This window comes from Lepidothrix coronata, unplaced genomic scaffold, assembly GCF_001604755.1.
Source record: "Lepidothrix coronata isolate B3197 unplaced genomic scaffold, Lepidothrix_coronata-1.0 Scaffold230, whole genome shotgun sequence".
Lineage (NCBI taxonomy): Eukaryota > Metazoa > Chordata > Aves > Passeriformes > Pipridae > Lepidothrix > Lepidothrix coronata.
This window is the reverse complement of record NW_016690410.1, coordinates 268,315-284,706: the sequence shown is the minus strand read 5'-3', so window position 1 is coordinate 284,706 and position 16,392 is coordinate 268,315. Positions and strand designations below refer to the sequence as shown.

At 39.5% G+C, this 16,392-nt stretch overlaps 1 protein-coding gene across 2 annotated transcripts in view; it reads left to right on the top strand.

Annotated features, from left to right (window-relative positions):
* Positions 1–16,392, top strand: part of BRE (brain and reproductive organ-expressed (TNFRSF1A modulator)) — a 171,188-nt gene that overhangs the window by 88,844 nt on the left and 65,952 nt on the right. For both annotated transcript variants that reach the window (XM_017834239.1, XM_017834238.1), the window contains one exon: positions 3,821–3,930. In XM_017834239.1, the coding sequence (XP_017689728.1) occupies positions 3,821–3,930 (110 nt within the window). The remainder of the gene's footprint in view (positions 1–3,820; positions 3,931–16,392) is intronic.

Sequence of the window (16,392 nt, the reverse complement as noted above, 5' to 3'; positions counted from 1 at the left end):
TTTATATAAATATGCATTCCGAAATGGGAAAAGGGAAGATGCTGCTGGTGCAGAGTTTGATAAGAAGCATTAAAACAACCTTTGCCTTTGGACCCTTTGGTGTAATGGAAGGATCTCAGCCCCTGTTCTGGGCAAATGTCATTGCCTGGTAGTAGAAGGCTTCATCTTCTCACCTAATGACTGACAAGTTTTTAGAGATGACCAAGGGAGAGATAGCTCAAGGAGTTAATTTGTAACTGGCACAGACAACATCAAAAAGGTCTGTTAGTTGAAAAGTTTTCCACAGTTTATCTGTAGAACATGTGGTTTTGGTTTAGTTTTATAAACGACAGTTTTAACAGACATACTAGCATTGAATGCAGTTCTGCCAAGCATAAATAAAAGTAACAATGTCTGAAAGGAATAAATGGTATGGTGTCAGATAGAAGGGAGTTTGTTGTAAATCTGCAACCACCTGAGCAATAAGGTTAAGCAGTTTCATGGTGTTACTGCACTGCATCTTTTAAAACCTACAGGAATGCTGGGGGGTTGGGTCTTTTTTAAGTTACAACTTTCATTTCTCAGGGCTGCAAATATGCATCCAATTGACAAGTGGCAGTTATAGAAGAATGCCAATTTCTTAATGTGGATTTGCACTGGATAGTAGCTGTATGAACATAATGTAGTGCTCTGCTGGCAGCAAGAGTTGCAGTAGTGTTTGTTGTGTGGTATTTTTGTAAATGGAAAAAGATCGTGTCTCAATTTATTGCTCTTACTACACACTTAATTTTACTGCAGCTTAACATGCAAATCACATACAATGATGATTTATGTGGTTGTGTGTTTTTTTTCCACTGGCATGAATCTTCATATTAAAGAAGCCACTAGTGAGTGTAGAAAATAGAATGTAATATTACTGTATGTGATAATGGATGCTATAGTGGTGTTCACCTAGTCTGTTTTGGAGTTGGGTTTTTCTTTTTCCTTGTTTTGACTTTCTGTAATCAGTAAGCACCTGATAGTATTCTAGAAACTGGTCTTCTCCATGGTGTCAAACTATGTGTGCACATCTACTTAAGCACTAATCATAAATGCAAATCTAAATAAGGGGGTTATTGTCCATGTAGGTTGTAAAATGCATGTAGATTCTATTCTGTAAAAACAAATTATTTGAAAAGAATTACGAACAAAATAATATGGTCTTGGAAGAGCTGTATACACACAGAAGTGGATGTATTATATTGCAAAATTACAGAATGGTTTGGGTTGGAAGGGACCTTAAAGATCATCTAGTTCCAATCCCCTGCCATGAGCAGGGGCATCTTCGACAGGACAGGTTGCTCAAAGTCCCATTCAGTCTGGGACACCCAACACTTCCAGGGATGGGGCATCCACAGCTTCTCTGGGCAACCTGTTCCAGTGTCTCACCACCTTCAAAGTGAAGAATTTCTTCCTTATATCTAATCTAAACCTACCCTCTTTCAATGCAAAGCCATTCTCCCTTGTCCTGTCACTACATACCCTTGTGAAAAGTTTCCTCCTCAGCTCTCTTGTAGCCCCCTTTAGCTTCTGGAAGATGCTATAAGGTCTCCTCAGAGCCTTTTCTTCTCCAGGCTGAACAGCCCCAACTCCCTCAGCTTGTCTTCACAGGAGAGGTTCTCAACCCTCTGAGCATCTTCATGGCCCTCCTTTAAACTCACTCCAGCAGGTCCATATCTTTATTTTCTTGGGGACCCCAGAGCTGGGCACAGTAGTCCACGTGGGGTGTCACAAGAGCAGAGTAGAGGGGGAGAATCACCTCCCTCGACCTGCTGGTCACACTGCTTTTGATCCAGCCCAGGATACAGTTGGCTTTCTGGGCTGCAAGTGCACGTCACTGGGTCGCGTTAAGCTTCTCGTCAACCTAACCATTATATGTACTTGTCATCTCTTGAAGAATACCTATTAAAATAAAATCTTTTAAATCATTAGTTTAATCTGTCTTAATAGTTCTTTTCATTTGATTGACAATTAGAAAATTAATGGGGAAAAGCCAGTTACTGCCATACTCAGCTTCAGGATTGAAAGCTGTTCCTTATTTTTTTTCCTTAATGATAGAAATATATAAAATACTGGGGGAAAGGTCAGGATGAATTGCACTCTTGCATATATTTTGTTGTTATTTGTCTTGTTGATAAAGGTTTTGTAAACTATTCTGTTTCTTCTAGTGTAGAAGATAATACCATTTGAAAACGTAACACTTAAGGGAACATATTGGGTCACGAGATCCTGTCCATTGCAGTTACAGAGAACCATGTCATATAATCCCAACCATAAACTGATCGTATCCCAACAGGACAACAGCTATTGTTTGTCCTCACTACTCACATAGAGTGTTGTCCTGCAAATTCAGGTTAAAACTATTCTGATTTCCAGCTACAGCGTGCTTGTGACCGTTTCACAGGCAATTCTAAAAGTACAGTTTTCTTTCAGCTGTCAGAAGCGAGCTGCACACCAAGGCAGAATTTAAGAAAACACTGTCAGCTCTGTCTCATTTTTCATCTAAGACAATTAGGCTTTTTTAAGACCTATTCTTCCCTGCAGCTTATCACTAAGTTTCTTGGCATGTTGTATTCTGCACGTAATAGCTGGTATGCAGCAAGTCTCTCTGGACTTTAACAGTTTCAGTCCTGCCAAAGCTTCAAATGCCACGAGATTGCCTTCCTGAAACCACTCAGCAGTCACTTTAATTTTTTTTCTCCCCAGGTAGGGCAGGGTCTCCTAACAATATTTAAGTGGTCTGCATGTTTCTTCCTCACAGCTGCCTGTAGAACAGAGCATACCAGGGCACCCTGCACCGTGTTGATTCTGCTTTCAGCACATATTTGCTGGGTTATCTGTTTCCTCTCGTAATTTTACAAAACGGATGAAAACAAATGCATCTTGGCAAGTTGCTGTGTGCATATGCACAAACATGTGAAAGGATTTATTTGTGAGCAGCAAGTGGCACCATGTTACTTGCTGTCAATGAAGGTGACTGCACCACTAACATTACTTTCTACGTAGAGGTTAAGAGCTTAAATGAAGTTGTGCATAGCAGAAATACACTGGTTTGTACTGTATGTGATTTATGAATTGGAGGGCTGTCAGGTCCTAACCAGAAACAATTTGTTCTAGATGATCCCAAAGCTGTAACTGGTTGTTCTGATATAAAGAAAGCCTCAACTGTGAATGCATTGACTTGTATTTAGCATAGATTTCTTTTTCTTACAGTACTTTTATGGAGTATGTAGTCTTTGCTGAAAGAAATGCATGGGTTTAATTTGCGTGAAACTTGGGGACAGTGACTTCTAAATATAAATTTCTGATTGCCAAAGTGTTTTTTGTCCAAAAGATAAGTAGGAGTTTAATACAGAAAAAAATGTTGACCATATACTACTTTGAAAAATAACAAATATAAAATCTGTGGTCATAACTCGGTGATATTATAACATTTTAAAAAATTCTTTGGCATCTGCATCTGATGTTAGTGTTAAACCAGAAATTCCTAAAAATGAAATCTGTATCTTTACTGAAATTTATAGTTGAAGGAGAGCTATTACACTACTGCATACTTAGTAATCCAGTAATTTTATTTTTATATTTTAAAGAAATCACTAAAATAATTAGTACTTTTAAGTACTAATATAATAAGAAAGAATAAATCTGCAACCTGTTTTATAATGGTTACACTTTAAATTCCTCACTTAAGCATCTCCTAAATAAATTGGTGTTTGATTTATTAGTTGTTATCTGCAAGCTTATAAGTACTCCTTTTGTTATTTGCCATTTTATTTTTTATTTGTTTTTTTTTTATGTACAGGATGTGAATGAAGATCCTGGAGAAGATGTTGCACTTCTCTCTGTTAGTTTTGAGGATGCAGAAGCTACTCAGGTTTTTCCGAAGCTGTACCTCTCCCCACGTATTGAACAGTGAGTGAGACAGGGTTTTTTCTGGAATGTTTATTCTACTTCATTTCTGAACTTTACAGTTTCTTCCTGATATGTGTGAGAAATGTTGACTAGGTGATAACATGCTATTGCTTCAAATTGCTGAAAGTTATAGTGATTACTGCAAGTGTATGTGTGGTGGAGAAATGATAGATCTTCTTTCAGCTAGTTTTATATATGCCTGATGTTCTTGTAGCATCATAATCTCTGAAAACTATACTGTATTTTCCTGTAGCAGTATATTTTGAATGCCTCCTATGTTACAGCTGATAGCTTTTGTGAGGGGGGGTGTTCTATTTGGAAGGTAAGTTCTCTGTATAAACATAATACATTTGAATAAAGAATTGTTGTAGTGGCTAAAGGGCTTTGTTAGCTATGTTTTAGGAATTTGCAGGTTTATAGGTTACTTTTCTCAGAAGAATCTCTGAATATTTCATTTTAGGAGTGTTGAACCTTACTGATTTGTTTACCAGTTGGCAAAGAGATTTGCTGAGAAACAAATTTCTGCTCCTAAAATGGAAGGGTGATGATTAGAAATCGATCTGTTTTCATTAAATTTCTTTTATTCCTTTTCTGGAATTAAGAATGTTTTAAATGCTTCTCCTTCCCTTCAGTATCTCAGTCCTGTAAAGTGTCAAAAAAGTAACTATGTTAGACATTTCAAGTATATCACAATCAAACAGATCCAGCATTGTTTGAGTGATGTGTTATTTTTTTGGTTAATACTGCAGTTACTTTCCTCCGAACTGGTGATGATTCTTCTGTGTAGAGAAGAAAAGATAGGAAATACTGACTACCACAGTTTTATAATAACTTGGGGATAAAGTTTGTGTGAGTGAAGAAACATGGTATCTTGACATTTTACTCAACAGAGCATTGATCTGGATAAACTCTTGGATGCAGTTTAGACAACAAAAAACAGGATTTGATTTAGATAAAGGCATAAGATTTTAGGATACTTTATTTAAGAAAATACATTCAAACAGACAGCATATATCGGTACCAGGAGCAAGATCGGGATAGAGATTGGAGCAGGGCCCTGGACATGGGTCATAGGACCAGGACTGGGATTGGGATCAGGATGGAGAGAGAATGCAGGAGTGGGCTCCTGAGCATTTGTCATAGAACTAGGATTGGGCAGCCGTGACCAGGATGGGACTGGGATTGGAGTGGGGCCCTGGGCATAGAACAAGGACTGGGCCCAGGCAGGTGGGAGCAGGGCAGCAGCCTCAGGGCCTGGGACACAGAGGCACTTCCTGCTGTCCCAGGGCTGTTAATACCAACAGTCCTTAGATGTTACCAGGAGTCTTTGGTTGGCTCCACAGCCATCCGGTATCAGTGTTTGAGACATACACATTCTCTGACCTCCTGGGAAGCAAGAGCTCCAAGGGTCTCACTTTGGACTGCTGTTTATAGGGTTTTTAGAGAGTGAGCTTTAGTCATAGCAATTTTCTGCCTGGCTACAGTTCGAATCAGGAACTCTCTTTGAAGATTCAGTAGCAAAAATATTATCCCACTTGGGTTGTTATTCAGGCAAGAAGAATGAGTTTCCAAGTCTGCTTGTTAAAAAACAGGTGCTCGTTAGTCACCTGTTGGTCCCTGGGAACAGACAGTGTTTCTGATAAGCTCAAGAGGCCCAGGGCTGGGCTGTGACTGTCAGGGTGCACAAAGAGTCCTCAGCCTCATGCTCTGAGCTTATGTAGTTTCACAGAGTATAAATCAAAATATTCAATAATTCCTCATGAGGGGCAGCACTGATCTCTGCTCTCTGTGTGACCTGAGGGAACGGCTGGAGCTGTGTCAGGGAGGGATATTAGGAAAAGGTTCTTCCCTCAGAGGGTGGTCAGTCAGTGGAATAGGGTCCTCAGGGAAGTGGTCATGGCCCCAAAGCTGAGAGAGCTCAGGGAGCTTTTAGACAACAGTCTCAGGCACATGGTGGGATTGTTGCGGTGTCCTGTGCAGGGCCAGGAGTTGGACTTGATGATCCTTGTGGGTCACTTCCAACTCAGGAGATTCCATGACTCCTGGTATCTAGTAGCTTTTACATTTTCATATTTTATATCAATTCACTACTTTTTGTCAGCATTAATTGAGGGAATAATTGTAGTCCAACATGTAATTATCCTTCCATGTTTCAAAGGATTCTTCTTCTGAGCTGTTCTAAAAGCGAATGGGCTGCCATTAGTCACCATTGTATTTTCAGTTGTAGTCACATATTGATGTTTAAGTGTATTTCAGGCCACCCAGGTATGTCTGTCTAAATGATCCATGAGCTAATGAATACATTGCTTATTTTCCCACTTTCAATAATAGTATCTTTAAAAAGGTGTTAACCTCTTGATACCAAGCAGAATAGCAATACAAAGGAACTCTTTTTCTTCTTAAAAGTATTGCATTTTCTCTCAGAGCCCTAGAGAATATCTCATGTTAGATGTGTGATGTAGAGCAATACAGCAGAAAAATATTTGGGGGCTGTTGGTACGTGTCTGACATGTCTGATGTATTTATGGCTTCATCATTTATGTAGTCATGTTAAAATCATGCCAGTAAACACTGGAGTTCCATGCCACACCATGGCACATTACTGATGTATCAAAGTCAAGATACTTCACTCATCTAACTCAATTTCATCACAGTATCTAGGTACTGGTAACCTGTAATACCAGAGCTGCTTGTGAGCTGTTGCACCTCCCTTAGTTCTACTGGCTACTTTTTTATGTGCCATGAAAAAATGTCTGGGTAATAATATTTGTTCAATTGTGCTTTAATAACAAAAGATGTAGTCGTCTCTTGTTCTTTTCCCAAAACCAATCTCCACTCTGTTTAGCAGGGGCTGACAGTCTAGATATTTAACTTTCCAATGTTTGGGAACTGAAGCAACAATGCATACTTCTTTATACTTTTTGCCAAAAGTACAAAAGGCCTGAAGAAGCCCTGAGGATTAGTTTAATGACTTGAGTCCATGGCATGTTACATTTGAATTGTGTTCTGCTTATAAAAGTTCTTTCCTGCTGCTAGCAGTAATTGTATCTACAAAAGCCATGTAAGCAAATTACCCATGTATTTTTTTTTTTATGCAGCATATTTTGAAGTGAACTAAGTAGTGGTTGATAGTTCCCAACATAACATCCACAAGTACTCAACAAAACACGAAAAATACCGAATTCCCACAATTATTTTGCTAATACTAAAATCTGTTCACCTTAGGAAGAACGAGCAAACAGGAATAGCATTTTCCTGACATATGAAATAACATGTCAGCTTTGTAGAGAAATAAGAGCAAAGGGCCTGTTTGTGTAACACAAGTTATCTCCTGCTTTCCCAAGAGGTTTGATTGCTTTTGTGCTTTGCCATATAAACATGCATTCCCACATTGCATTTTCTGAAAATGATACATACCCACAGATCTTGTCAGCAAATTTGAGTCCTAGCAATATGAATATAGTTTTTTTGTTTTGAAGGGTTTTTGTAAAGCGTGATTGCTCTGGTTTTAGATGTATAGCAGACATAATACTAGCAAGACTTTGACTGCACTTTGTCATAGACTCTGGAAGAGATTTCCAAAATGAGGGAAATGTCCACCTTTTATGGTTTGGCTTGAAAAAGCTCGCATATTGAAGCAGGGGGTAGAAATGCAGTAGAGAAGTATTATGGTGTGATATCTGGCTACAGAGTGTCAAGTCCAGTTCTTACAGTAAAACAACCAACCCCATACTTTGGGACAGGAAGCATTTGTATTAATTTATAAAAATCTCAGCAATAACTATTCATAACCTGGTTTAATTCTTTCATTAAAACTTGCTAATTTGAAAACATTCATTTCAATACTAATTGTTCAAAACACATTAACAGCAACTTTTAGTTAATAGTTCCTTAACTTGAAATCAGTCACTTAGAAAAGCTTTCATTTTATAATTTGAAGAATTTTTCTTTTTCTTTGTTGTGCTGCATCAGTAAGCATATAGATGCCAATAACAGTTGCTTTCAGTTATTTCAAAAATTAGATCAAGTTAAAATGAAACAGGAGATATTTATGATTTGTATTTATTTGAAGAAAACCTACCATTTTTACTCTAGTATCATAGAAAACAGTTTTTGCACACTTCTGGAGGAAGTGGTAAGCTGAGAAACTGCACAGACTGACCACACAACTTGAGAGGATAGTGCTCATCAGCATCCATGAGTGTGTGTCTACAGCTCATCCTTCACCTCCTCCCACCTCAGGATGTGGGACTTGTTGCGGGATGCTCTTCCATCCTTCACTGATAGCTGCTGTGCTTTGGGTGGAGGGTCATACAGCTGAGCTAGGTAGGCACAGATACATTCTGAGGCTGTTTCTGCACTCTTTGGCATAACGAGGAGCTGCTGGGATATTTACCCTTTATGTCTGTCGCATCTCACGTGTTATTCATAACATCTCAAAACCTGTCAGTAGAAAGCATCTTGCTTGTTCAAAATTGCCTTTCTAGTGAAAGTACATTAGATATTCATATGTTAATGAAATTTTTAATAAAACTGTCCATCGCATCTTTGTTTTCTGTTTATTAAAAGTCATTAGACTCTAAATCCAGACAGTTAGTGCAGGATTGAACAGCTCATTTCTATATTAGTGTTTAAAATGTGTGTCAGCATACTACACATGAATGTGGATCAGAAGGTTCCGGATTTTTTTCTTAAAAGAAAAAAAATTATATATGTAATTTTTTTTCCTTTCATGAGTCATCCATGCTAAAGAAAATAAAACTGGGTTCATCTTGGTTCACATTTTAAGAAAAAATATATAAGGGTAGAAACACTGTTACTCAGTGAGTTCTGTCTTCCCTGTGTTCACAGAAATAATCCTGCAATAAACACTGTTGTCCTGGAGGGCTTTTCTCTGATAAATACGCAGACGTGAATATGCTAAGAAAACCAGCTGTCAGTAGAACTTGTTTTGCTTAAATGGATCAGGCTCCATGCTTTGGGGACTGAAATGGTCGTTTTTTACTGGTCTGGGAGCTGTGCCAGAGGGTTCTTCGTGACTGAGGGTGGTATGCACAGTTCGGTGACTGCATTTAACCTTCTAATACAGGCAGAGGAGAATAACAAGAACCTGGTCTGAACTCTTAGGCTTTGAACATTTCTGTATGTTTATCACTGATGGAAAAAAAAAAATGAAGGGAAAATTAAGGACTTATGTTTGCTTTAAGGTGTTTCCTGTCTTTTACCTGTGCTTTCTGCTGGGAGCTGGAGGAGGAAAATCACAGAATTTACTGCCGAGTACTGCCTCTTGCTGTGTTTGAGATACAGGGGTGCTGTGAAGGACTTCACCTTTGAAGCTGGCATGCCATATTGCCACCAGTTGAAGCCTGCTGTTTCAGAATGATTATGAATACACAGTCACTGAATGAGTGGTCATGCTTAGGCCTTTTTATATGTCTGTCTTTGTAGAAGTCAGAAGTAAGATCTTCTGTTTGGTATATTAAAATGTGCTTGTGCATCTGAGTCGATGAGTTCAGGAGAATTGTTAGTAGGCAGCCAAGACAGTCAATGGCTGCTTCAAATCCCAGAGCGTCTTTGCATCCTTGGGAAGAAGGAGGAATGACTGTTGCTTTGCAGCGCTTTCTGTTCCATTAAGCCTTGTTTGGTCATGCTTCTGTGCAGTGCCTGGCCAGTGAGTCAGACATATCTACTACCTGCTCTGTGTGCTGTGTCCCCATCAATCAAACCTTCTGAAACTGTAGCCAGTACCATAACCTAATTGCCAATTTACCTCTGCTTTGCAACTCTTCCTGTGTTCTAAAAATCATCTGTTTTGCTGCGGCCAACTTCTGATGGCCTGTTGACAGCTTCAGAAGAGATCAGGGCAGACAGGGACTGGCAGTCAAAACAGATCCACTTGTACTTCTATTCCAGGTGTTCAACTGTACTGATTGTTCCTTTTCTTTTTTTCTGAAGCTGCCATAGAGCAATTAGTGAAAATAGTTGTAGAAGAACTAAGATTATGTGTCCATCATCTAAATGGTGCTTTAATGCAGGATATGTTAGTGCTGTCTTTAAATGGTTCAGATAGTGAGATTTTTAAGGTGGCTTTTTTCAGTTAAGAGACTAAGCAATTAGACCTATTTGTCGTGGTAAGAAATACTTGAGGCAGTTCAGTGGGGCTGATTTTATTGCTAGGTAATGAGCTACCAGTTTCTCATATAGGACATAAGGGGCAGTTTTTGGTCTGATGCACATTTTGTGGCAATCCAGAGCTCAATGTTTCCTTGAGCAAAACTTAGAGCTGAATGTTGGGAAGGGTTCATGTCTTCCTGAAAGTTTTTCCTCTGAGTGTCAGCCTGTATGCATAAGGTTCTGTAACATGATGGTACAGGGAATATTTGTACATGATATATAAAGTACTTTACCACTTAAAGTATGTTCCTGTATGATTGAAAAACACATATAGATAAATGAATTAGTAAGAAATCACAAAAGAAAATGGAAAGGTGATTCAACACAGCCCTCTTCAACTCCCTTCCTCTACATACTTCCGGCTAGGGTAGAATAGTCTACAGGAATTTCAGAAGTTTTAAACACATTTGTTGCCTTTAGGTCAAATCCCTCCATTAAGGTGTTCCATTTTTTCACTGTATTTCAGGCTACCCTAATTAAGCATACAATTCTCTATCATGTTATTTGTTGTGTGCTATGAGTTTACCACCTTTCATTGTAATGATCCCTGTTTCAACACAGGCATTTTTAAATGTAAAGCTGTACTCTACTAAAATATCCTCCTCAGCAATTTTACTGTGGTATTACTGCTTCTAGACATGTTTACCCTCCTACAAAAAGTGATAATGAAGGATAAAGGGAACAAAGTAATTTTTCTTTAGGATGTCAGACATTATTATTATTATTGTTATTATAAAGGTGTTTTGTGTTCTTTACTGTTGCCCATATATTTAAACTTGTATCTTTGTACAGTGAGATTGTCAACAGCACTTTTAATTAGTCAAAATTAGTTCTGGCAACAATATTGAAAATTGCTGTCATTTTCAATACTAGTTAGGCCATACTTAGTACTTTTAAAATCTTCCTCTTTATTTGCCATAGGGATTATTTTTTAATTTATTTTCTTAGATTGTATTTACTTTGTTACTAAAATTCATTTTAGTTTTGTAAAAAGTCTTACTTTTCTTTTTATATATCCAAGTGGTTTTGTCTGTTCTACTGCCTGTGTTACTCTTACAGTTTAGAGAGTTGGAGGGTATTTTTATTGCCATTCTGACATTCCTGGTGCAGTACTGAAGTGCCTTTCTCAGATGTGTCCCTAATACATTAGATACAACAGTTAGATACAGAGTTCCTGGGAAATCACAATTTAAGGAGTAGTTTTTCTGTTATTAAACAGGCTTAATTCCACAGACTGTCTCTTTGTAGTTAAATAGCTCTTGCAGAAGAAATGTGCTGCGAAGTTACTGATGGCATCAAATTTAAAAATTACCTGACAAGTTTGAGGCTTGTGCTAATTTATCCATAAATGTAATCACAGAATCATTTAGGTTATAAAATACCTTTAAGATTATCAAGGCCAACCATGAACTTGACACTGCCAAGTCCACCACTAAACCATGTCCCTAAGTGCCACATCTACATGTTTTAAACCTCTCCTGGCACAACTTGAGGCTGTTTCCTCTTGTCCTGTCATTTGTTACCTGGGAGAAGAGCCTGACTCCCCCCTGACTACACCCTTCTTTAAAGTAGTTGTAGAGATAGGGTCCTCCCTGAACCTCCTTCCCTCTAAGCTAAACCACCCCAGTTCCCTCAGCTGCTCCTACTAAGACTTGTGCTCTAGACCCTTCACCAGCTCTTGCCCTTCTCTGGACACACTCCAGCACCTCAGTGTTCTTCCTGTACTGAGGGGACCAAAACCGAGCACAGTACTCAAGGTGTGGTTTCACCAGTGCCGAATACAGGGGGACAATCACTTCGCTGGTCCTGCTGGCCACACTATTTCTGATACAGGCCAAGATCCCATTGGCCTTCTTGGCCACCTGGGCACACTGCTGGCTCATGTTCAGCTGTTGACCAGCACACCCAGGTCCTTTTCCAGCAGGCAGCTTTTCAGTCACAGTTCCCCAAGTCTGTAGCATTGTGTGGGGTTGTTGTGACCCAGGGGAAGGACCCAGCACTTTGCCTTGTTTAAACCTCATACATTTGGCCTCAGCCCATCAATCCAGCCTGTCCATATCCCCCTGTAGAGCCTTCCTGCTCTCCAGCAAATCCACATTCCTATCCAACTTTGTCATTTGCAAACTCATAGAGGGGGTACTTGATCCCCTCATGCAGATCATCAATAAAGATATTAAGCAGGACTGGCCCCGGTACTGAGCCCTGGGGAACACCACTGGATGTAACTGTTGACCACCACTCCCCGGGCCCCGACCATCCGGGCAGTTTTTTACCCAGTGAACAGTGTACCTGTCCAACCCAGGCAGCCACTTCCTCCAGGAGAATTTCATGAGAAACAGTGTCAAAGGCTTGTCAGTGACAACATGGACAGTCTTTTCCTCATCCACTAAGCAGGTCACTCTATCACAGAAGAAGGCCAAGTTGGACAAGCAGAACCACCTTTCATAAACCCATGCTGGTTGTGCCTGATTCCCTGATTGTCCTGCACATGCCATGTGATGGCACTCAAGATAATCTGCTCCATGACCTTCCCTGGCACCAAGGTCAGCCTGATAGGCGTGTAGTTGCCCAGATCCTCCTTCCGATCGTTCTTATAGGTGAGCATTACATTTGGTAATTTCCAGTCAACTGGGACTGGAAACACAGTTAACACAGTTAGCCAGGACTGGTGATAAAGGGTGGAAAGTGGCATGAGCAGGTCATAGAATCTTTTCCTTTCAGATCAAGGTTGAGATTCAGTTGTTCTGCTGTATTCATTCTAACTGGATATGAATTACCAAAACCGTCAAAGAGTAGTTAAATGAGTTAATTAGAATCTTGGCAGCACATGCAGTAGTTATAGAAAGGCACATTTACTCAACAGCTATGAAAACTGATTTCCTAGAGTACACTTTGAACCCTCTTTTGTTGCTGCGTGGGTATTTTTCCCAGTTCTTGATGTAAATGCAAACCCACCACTACAGAACGTGGTGTCTTAACAAAGTACACTTTCTTAAAGCTGATTTTTTCATATTTGGGATATGTGGTTTGCTTTCTGAATACGGTGACTAAATGATTTGTTTTCAGAGAATTTCACTCTGATTGTGATCTGCACATGATAGTATTCTGTCTTAAGACTTTTCCTACTTTAACTATTTAAAACCATTAACAAAAAGTCAGCTACTGTTAATGCTTGCTTCCAGATGGCCACGTGCAATAAGTACAAATCTCTGATCACTGGAAAGTGAAAAGTTGAGGATTTTCAAGTAAAATCTCTGAAAACTGTGAAACACAAAATTAAGTTGTATGTGAAAGACATCAGTTTTGATTGCCTCTCTTGTCTTCTCCCTCTGGCTGCCCTCCCCCAATTAGAGAGAGCTGGCAGTAGCCTCTAGGAACCATGTTCCTGTTGCTGATGTTTTGGCAGGGAATGCGGTGACACAGGGAGCATGAATTGAGGAGTATGGCAGAGGAGGAGCCCTGGAGGGAGTCTCATGGGCAGGAGGGAGAATATAAGTGGGGGGATCTTGGCCATGTTGTCTGTGGGATAAAGGGAAGGATTGTAGTGCATCCTTTGAGATTACCAGAAGGGATGGGTCCCCTGCCGATCTGCCTTTTTCCCAGAAGTTTCCCAATCCCACAGTAGTACTAGGTCATTTTCCTTTGCTTTCTGCCTCCATCTTTCCTGCCAATAATCAGTGGCATTTTAAATGTAATGCCTGCTTGAAAGGAACTTTAATACCCCCTTAATTGTAGGAAGTATTCCATTGTAGGAAGATGCCATTTTCCCAAAATAAATCATGGCTGATTTTTGCAATGTGACTGTTGGATTTCTGGGGGTTTCCTTTTCCCTAGGTATTGTTAAGAATGTGATTCATTGTATTGCTTATTTCATTTAAGACATATGAGGCAGTCACAGTCCATCCCACTACTTAACTACACAAGCTACTCGGCTCATGTGAATGTCAGCTGAAACCCCTTTCAGCACTTGCAAATTGCACTTACCTGGAGAAAATGTATAAAAGAATATCAAGTGTGGGACTTTTTGTTGAGTAATCTTCTCCTAGATAACAGATTCCCCTTCAGGAATATTGAGAACTTCTTTCCTAGGAGCTTTCCTCTGAAGAATCCCCTTAACAAATCACAAGGATTTGTTGAAATTTAAACCCACCACAGACATCCTGTAACTATACTAAACTTCAGCTTTCTTTAAGTGAAAGTGCAGATTATAGGCAAGTTAGAAAGACATTCTTTAAATGGAATGGATATGCTTTATTTTGTAGATTTGCTTTTAGGAAAACATGTGAACTGATCTGTGTAGAGAGCAAAAATGGCCAAAAACATTTCAAGCAGAGAAGGGCTTCTTGTGAGTCCTTTATGTTTTGCATCTTTTGTTTCTCTGCAGCCAGCACTTCTTGAGGACTAGCAGGACCTGATTAATCTGTAACCTGGAAGAAGCACACAAAGGTAGTTAGAGTTGGCCTGTGGGCTGCCTTACATCCAAGGAGTTGCATATTTATTTTATGTTTAAAGAAGCTTTTTATTTTAATCAAGAAGAAATATTCATATACCTGTAGTCCTCTTTTGTACTTCAAATGAGTGTTATGCTCCCTGCTCTCTTTCATTGCAAATCATTGAATTCTTCTGCTGTCTTTGAGTTGTCACAGGCAACAGCTAAACTGTGGGACCCACCTCTGAGGTTTGCACCATGGTCAAATTCAAAACCAGTGTTAGGAGAAGATCTGGATGTTCAACATACCGCTTCCTACTCTGACTTTTGTTGGAAGAAATCCTGAGCACTCAGATAGGGAGGAACTTCTGTGTTCCAGCAGGTCTTTCATCTGGATGATTAAGAGCCAGAACTCTGGTGTACACTGTGAGGCACACCTGCCTTGAGTTGTTTCAGTGTTTTGGGTTTGTGGGATTTTTTTTTTTTTTTGTTCATCATTGATGTATCTAGCTAAGAAAGTTTGAAAATGCTTATTTAAGCCATTTATCAAACATGACATTGAGTAGCAGTGTTTTGAAATCCTTCCAATTCAGTGGGTTTATAAACCATTCCTGTCTTTCATGATTTCTACAAATCATATAGCCATTGTGTTAATGGGGAGAAAAAATTGGACTCTTTATGTATAGTTTGGAAAACATTTTTGTGTGTCAACAAAGAATATTACAGAATTTAAATGAGAGATCTCAAGTGTGATATTTAATATGTGCATGCAGTATGTGTCAAACATCCCACGGAGGAAGACAAGTTAAATTTGGCAAGAACTGAAACTTTAGAAGATGAAAGTGTAGATTCTTTTTAATTGGATTTTAAAGCTAAATTCTTTGAACTGGTTTCTGGTCAGAGGTCACTTAAAATACATGAGGAGGAAACTTTAACTATTTAACAATTTCAGTGGACAAAACTCTGTTAGTACTGAAGTTGCAGACACCACAGTGCAGTGGAAAAACCTGTACAAATAGAGCGAAACAATTCTGCTTGCAGATATTTGCTGTTGAAGCCAATGAAAGGGCTGTGCTCTTCTGTGTGGTTTAGTGATGTCAAGCACTACTTGCTGGAGGCAGCTGTGCTACTGCAATGCTTTCCTGACCTTAAATAGCCTATATGCTGGGTAATGCAAGGGTTCAAATATAAATACAGGGCACATAAGGACAGAAGGAGGCCAGAAAAGCCATCGAGGCCCCTTCCCTCCCCTGAATTAGTCAGTGTCTTCCTCAGTATTCTTCTCTTCTGGTATTTGTCCAAGATATTTACAAAACCGTTTAGACTAATTGTTCCCTTGTGTTGCCTCAGTACTGTTTATTCCATATGTTAAGTACTGCGTGCAAAGTAGTTCTGCTCTTCAGCTTGGCTGCTGCTTGCTTTCCTTTCCTTTTCCTTTCTTCCAGGTTGCCTTTGATATTAACCCAAACAGCTGTGCAGCCTCTGTCTGTCCTGGACGATTGCTTTTACCTCTGTGGCAGCAGCCCACTGCTCTTCTCTAGCCCTCCTCTCCAGGGCAGGCAGCACTTTCTGGGACATTCTGTGGAGGTAGTTCCTTCAGGTCATGTTTTTGGTCGACTTCCCAGATTTATTTTTTTCTTTTGCTCTGTAATGGGAAGATGGTTAGATGGCACGTATGTGTAATTACATAGTGATCCTCTTAATTTGTTCCATTGCTCAAAAACTGTGTTTCTTTTGTAGCTGTAATGAAGACTGTGTAACTTGCTTCCTACCTCCTCAAATCCTGTTGTTTTCAGTTGGTACTCTTAGTTTTGTTCATTTACCTACTACTTAGGTTTCTCATACTGCCTTCCATTGTT